Source organism: Patiria miniata, unplaced genomic scaffold (assembly GCF_015706575.1).
Source record: "Patiria miniata isolate m_02_andy unplaced genomic scaffold, ASM1570657v1 HiC_scaffold_29, whole genome shotgun sequence".
NCBI lineage: Eukaryota > Metazoa > Echinodermata > Asteroidea > Valvatida > Asterinidae > Patiria > Patiria miniata.
Window position 1 is genome coordinate 12,984,797 of NW_024037068.1, and position 6,000 is coordinate 12,990,796.

A 6,000-nucleotide genomic window follows, 5' to 3' on the forward strand; every position below is an offset into this window, starting at 1 on the left:
GAGCTTCGTCCATTCGCGCTCTCCAAGGTTGCTGATGACCTCTGATGTCTGTGAGCTCTTATTAGATACATTTTGTCACGATAGTGACCCGAGGTCATCACCTTCGTGTGCGCGCTAGCCGGGCGCATGGAATGTACGTGCATTTGGTTATGATGGTGAGGTACCCACAATGCTTTGCGATGCCATACATTTCTTCCACAAATTTATGTTAAGATATTAGTGATCACCAGCGCCATTTTAGACGGCAGTGGGTACCAGTGAGACCGATTGTCAACACTTACGTGCCTCAGATGCTTGGAGAAAACAGAAGAGGATGAATGCGACGAGGCCTCCAGCAGATATGAGTTGGATTGGATTATCGTTGGTAAGGAAGGCTAGGGCCGCAGCTACCCCAGCCAAAACAAGAAGATATAACGGCCTGTGATTGAGAGAGAGAAAACAATCAGTTTATCGCAATTTCTGACCTGTTCCTTTTTGCACAAATTCTGTCCACAATTTATCAGTCACGTAGGCCTACATGTTTTCTCTAGTCTCTTTTAATAGTGAATAGCTTTTCTATTGCTAGACAAATAGCAATTCAGAACAGTTTTTTTTATGGATGAAACTCGAAAATAAAACGAGGATCAAAACTTAAAAAATTTGCGGAATGTGAAATTTGACTTGAAAAAGCTGGGTTTTTTTTTTATGAGAAATCGTGCGTTTTATGAGCAGGGGAGGCATGTGTTTGTCAAGCGTCGGGTTTTTTTCCCGCATTCTCATGATCAGAGTTGTAATTAAGTCATCAAAATCAACAACAAGTTAATCACAATTCATTTAGTTCGTATCAAGTCAAGTGACAAGTTATTCTTTGTTATTGTTCATCACATTAACTTGACATGTGATGTTGTGAATGACTTGTGATTGACTGGAATGCACATGCCCAGCCCCCCCCCTTTTTGGCCGCCCCTCCATTGTAACCTCAAGCCTCCCCCCCACACGCCCCTTAGGATGCAAACCCTGGCTACGCCGCCGCCTGCTCTTTAATAATCCACCTGTCACTGTCTTTCATCCCTACGAATAAACGTGCGTCCGGAAGTCTCGTAAATAACAATTATCCTGGTCATTCACCCCAAAAACTCCAAACATATCGTTGGATAAATCTTGCTTGTGAGGTTTACCTTTAACAGTTGAAATCAGAAATTTGTCTTCAAGTCAGCTGCTCTGTGGAATGGAGCTCGGATTGTATCACTATCATAACACCATAACACCATGAACATTTGACATTTCTAAGAGGCCATTCGGAGATTTGTCTGTGTCTTTTGAGTTTCTTTTCATTGCATGATCAACTCATGTTACCCTATTCACACGTATATCTAACGACCTCTCGTATGCTGTTGACGTCAAAATGTCATAGCTTAAAATGGTTGGAATTCATGTTGAGTTGACGTCTGTAGAAGTCTCACTTCACGAACCATACTTGGTCAAGGAATGCCCCGAGAATTCTTCCACCGTAGCAGTATTGCTGTATAAAAGCACCGCCCGATCGTCCAGGCGTAGAAGCTCCGGCACACCTCAGCGGCACTGCGAAACACAGTTGAATTGAATGAAGCGAACAATCTTGCCTAACACCGTCCTCCAACTAAAACGAGCAGAGTTTTGTTAAGGAACAACCGAGCGCCTCTATCGAAACCTATGTTGAAAAGCTGATGCCAAGTTCTGGGAGCAACCCTGCCTAAAAAAAAAGATGTCCAGGATGACGTTAATGGTAAGATAGCCTTTTCGTCGGTTTAATTCTGTCTTTCTTTCATAGTCCTAAATTCACAACGCACCACCACAGCTTCATTGCATTTTGGGCGACATCGCGCAGTACCCGCGACGCGCGCGCCAATCTCCACAAAAGGAGTTGTTTACGACTTATTCGCGAGCTGGACACTCCATTATATATAGCTAGAGGGGTGTTTCAAAAACATGAAATGAATTTGTTGAACACGATCGTTGGACATTTGTACTTTTTGAATTTTTGGACCGGAAAGTTTCAATTTTTGGACCGAAAAGGTATTTACAAATGGGAATAAATATGTGCTTGGTCGGTATTAAACACTACGTTTAAGACAAGTTGGAGTCTGGCTGCTGATAGTCTCCAACACAAAGTGTTTTAAACATTCCAAGCACATAGTTATTCCAGTATTAAACTGTCCACTTATACTGACCTGCTGAGACCGTCCAGCGGACAGGCTGTCAGACCTAGTGGTCCAGTTTGACTAGACAAGCTCCGGCTTATTTCTTCTGGATAACTCGATACATTGAGACCATTAGAAGTGATGCACCTATGTATGTGATGTGTCTGGGGCTCGGAAAAACTGCCAATAACATCACAATCATCTATCATAATCTCCCCAGGCCTGCATATCTTTGCTCAAACTGTTGATGTGACATGCACATTGCCCCATTACTGCACCCGATAAAAAAAACCTCGGCAAGCCGTGATTGTACACCCGCTTTTTTCCCAAGCCGCAAACGTCTCCCTTGCGCGCATCACTTCTAATTGGTCACCTTTCTGTCCATTTGTTACGCATGAGAACGGGACAAAATGTTGGCACTTAAATTGAAATTGCCAAATGTACATGTTTTTAATATTATACAAACGGAATAGTAAAGTGTTGTGATATCACACGTTACAGTCGGTGGAAATAAGTAGTTGCAGTTGAGTTGAATTTTTTGATAGCAGCATAAACTGCAGTATTATTTTTTGTTCATAGATAGGACAGTTTACAGATTCCTATTGGCCCGTCGCGTGGGGGATTTTAAATCACCGTTTGAACACCATTGACAAGTTTTAAAACCGACCAGCAAAATGCTTGGCCTTTACATTATTACAGCAATTTTCTTCTTTTGTCCTTGTATTTTACTGTGAACACAAGGGCATAATATTGTACCATTCATATTCGGGAAATTCGGTAAATTTTAAAGGCATTAAATCTCCATCGTTTTTATTTTAAACAGTATTTTTTTTTCAATGGCATCTCATGCACAAGTACCCCAGCCAGCGCTGTATGCAGCCACCGAGCCGAGGAATCACCCTTAATCAAAACTTGATTTATTTGATTTTGACAATTATAAATTGAAATATATACATATACATATTCCCTTTAGATGTTGTTAATTATAATAGTACAGGATATTTGCTCAGTGTTTTTAGGGAGCTTGTGTAAAAGATAACATCAACAAAGGTTTCTACCTTACTTTGGTTGGACTCGAGCCCCACGAAACCTTGCTGCAACTGCTAACAACTTAAGAATTATATGAATCAAAACGAAATCTTTCATTATCTAATTCATTTGTGTAATTTGATGTATTAGACCGTTTAATATTATGTTTCCACAGGTGAGTGGAAGACTCGCCGGGATGTTGCTTTTGGTTCTGTTGTGGTCCTCTAGTGGACATTGTGTCGCCCTGGAGGAACAAACAGGTACATCAAGTTGCTGCGATGCTTACTTCCAAGGCCCAGCAGGAACACCAGGTGTTCCTGGAATACCAGGCAATCCAGGGGTTCAAGGATCTATTGGTGTCAAAGGTGAGCCTGGGTTTGGCCTCCCTGGACCCAAGGGAGAAACCGGCGACCAGGGACGGCAGGGAGATCAAGGCAAGCCCGGAGAGGTCGGACCTCCGGGAAAGATGGGACCTGCTGGTCGCACGGGAGACAAGGGTGAGGGGCAGAAAGGTGACCAGGGGGAGCCAGGGCTCGAAGGACCGCAAGGTCCGCCTGGTGAAAGGGGGCAAAAGGGCCAGCCAGGAGAAGCTACCCTCGTGACACCAACACCGCCCTCTGTGTTTGCATTCAGCGCTTACCGCACGACAGGTCTCACAGGTAGTGAAGGCGATGTCATCATCTTTGACAATATCATGACGAATGTCGGCGACGGGTACGATTCGCAATCGGGCGTATTTACGTGCTCCGTGCCAGGTGTGTACTCCTTCACCATAAGCGTAAATAATAATGCAAATCGAGCTTATGTGCGGCTGGTAAAGAACGTGGAATTGATCTTTTCGCTCTATAATTCCCAAACTGGAGCTTTCCATCAGTCAAGCAATTCAGCAGCTGTTTCTTTGGCAACGGGAGATAGGGTCTGGCTTCAGTTTGGCGATGACAGTAACAGGGGAATTTACAGCAATAACAACAGGTATTGTTATTTTACCGGCTTTCTGATCCATGCAATGTAACTGTGTAGCATCCCTATGCGAGTGTTTGCTGAAACTGAAACTAAAACAGCTAGGCTTTGTACCACTGGAAAGGAATTGTTGCAGAGGACATATCAGAATACGAGAGGTCCGATGTACACCAAATAAGACTTTTCACCTCGTTACATAGCGTTGCCTAACTTCTTTGACGAACATTGTACTCATGAATGCTTGATGAAGCAAACTGAAAACTTTGGTTTTGTCCCACCTGAGAGGTGGCTATCACCTTCACAGGCCTGTTCACACCCATACCCCGAAACTAATTACACTGCAAAAACTGCAGTGTTAAATTTACGACGTTGGTATCTATATAGGACCATCTGGTGTTAAATTTTACTGGTGTTGTCCTATATAGATACCGAATAGTGTTACATTAACACTACAGTTTTTGCAGTGTAAAAGCTTGCATTTCATTTGTAAGCATTTTTTTCAATTAACAAATCTTTTTTGCTATAAAGTTTAGCTCAAATTTATTGCTTTTTAATGTAATTTTCACCGTAGGTACTGTAGTAATGTTTTTTTTTTTGGTAACGCGGGTGTATCTTTATACAGCCCAGTCAGGACACAAAATACATGCAAACAATAGGCCGTTTCACGCTTTGTGGATCCCGTACGTAGTGGGGATGTACTGTATTCCCGTAAAATCTCGCAAACTTGAGGTCAAACTTGACGCTCTATAATTTAATTAATAGGGACCATTAACAACAGAGCAGGTACGAGAGACGTGGGATGCGGCTTGGAATAACTAGCTGGTTAAATCTCCACTTTTATGTGGTTATTTTCAGTACAACTACATAATACATCTTAATTAACCTTTTTATGTGAAATTCACATTACCCATAGTGCGCCGGATGAAGTAACCACTACAAAATTAACCAGTACCTTTCCCCCTGAGCACCACACCTTAACATGCTGTTTGCCAGTAGCAAAATATCATTCTCGTCCCGTTTAACGCATTTTCAGCGTCCTGTTTTTGCTTCTTTCAGCGTCCAAGTGTTGCCTTTAAAATCTCCATTACATTGTAAACTGCCACTCTGCAACCCGGCTACGCCATTGTACAATGTACCTATCGTGTAATCCTACCATTTTGTATGGCCCCTACAGGATTGGAAGCACCTGTTGTTATTCAATGTGATGTAAAATAGGCCCATATATACCCGTACATGTACTTAGCTCATATATCTCTATTTACATTATTTCAAGCACTATAAGAGGAAATGGTTAAATAATTCATTAAAAGATGATTCAATCATGGAGGTTTTAAGGAGCTTGAAGGCGCTGACAGAAGCTTCTACTTACAAACAAGTCTTGGGATCACACTGGCTATTTCAATATTGAACATATTGCTAACCGTAAAAAAAAACAAGGTTACGAGCCAAAAAATAAGACATTGTGTTACAGGTTCTCAGTGGGTTTTGCTGAGCACTTAGCAAACAGTTTTGCCATCTTACTATTTTCTGCTAAATACCTCTGTATAATCGGGGTCTTGATTTGAAAATTAGAGAACAGACATCCAGTCGGAAAATCGGCAGTTGTCTTATTCAGTAAAAAGAAAATGTTGGCAATGAGTTGTTTTGAATGCAAAACGTGTTATTTATTTTTTAAACAGCGTTGTTTTCAACAATACATGTAACAGTTACAACGATAAATTCAAGTATCCAATTTATATATATTAGCATGATTTTGTAGGTTAGTCGATATTTAGATACTTCAATCGAAGCCCCCTTCTGCCGAGTTCTTTGTCACGTGGTTCAGCCTATAAACACCGCTTGGCCACGCCTA

At 41.8% G+C, this 6,000-nt stretch overlaps 1 protein-coding gene across 1 annotated transcript; it reads left to right on the plus strand.

Moving 5' to 3' along the window:
* Positions 1-1,376: 1,376 nt before the first annotated feature.
* Positions 1,377-4,557, plus strand: LOC119736276 (collagen alpha-1(X) chain-like). The gene is made up of 2 exons (XM_038210320.1): positions 1,377-1,744; positions 3,364-4,557. The coding sequence occupies exons 1-2, from the start codon at positions 1,724-1,726 to the stop codon at positions 4,198-4,200; spliced, it is 858 nt and encodes a 285-aa protein (XP_038066248.1). The 5' UTR covers positions 1,377-1,723; the 3' UTR covers positions 4,201-4,557.
* Positions 4,558-6,000: the final 1,443 nt, after the last annotated feature.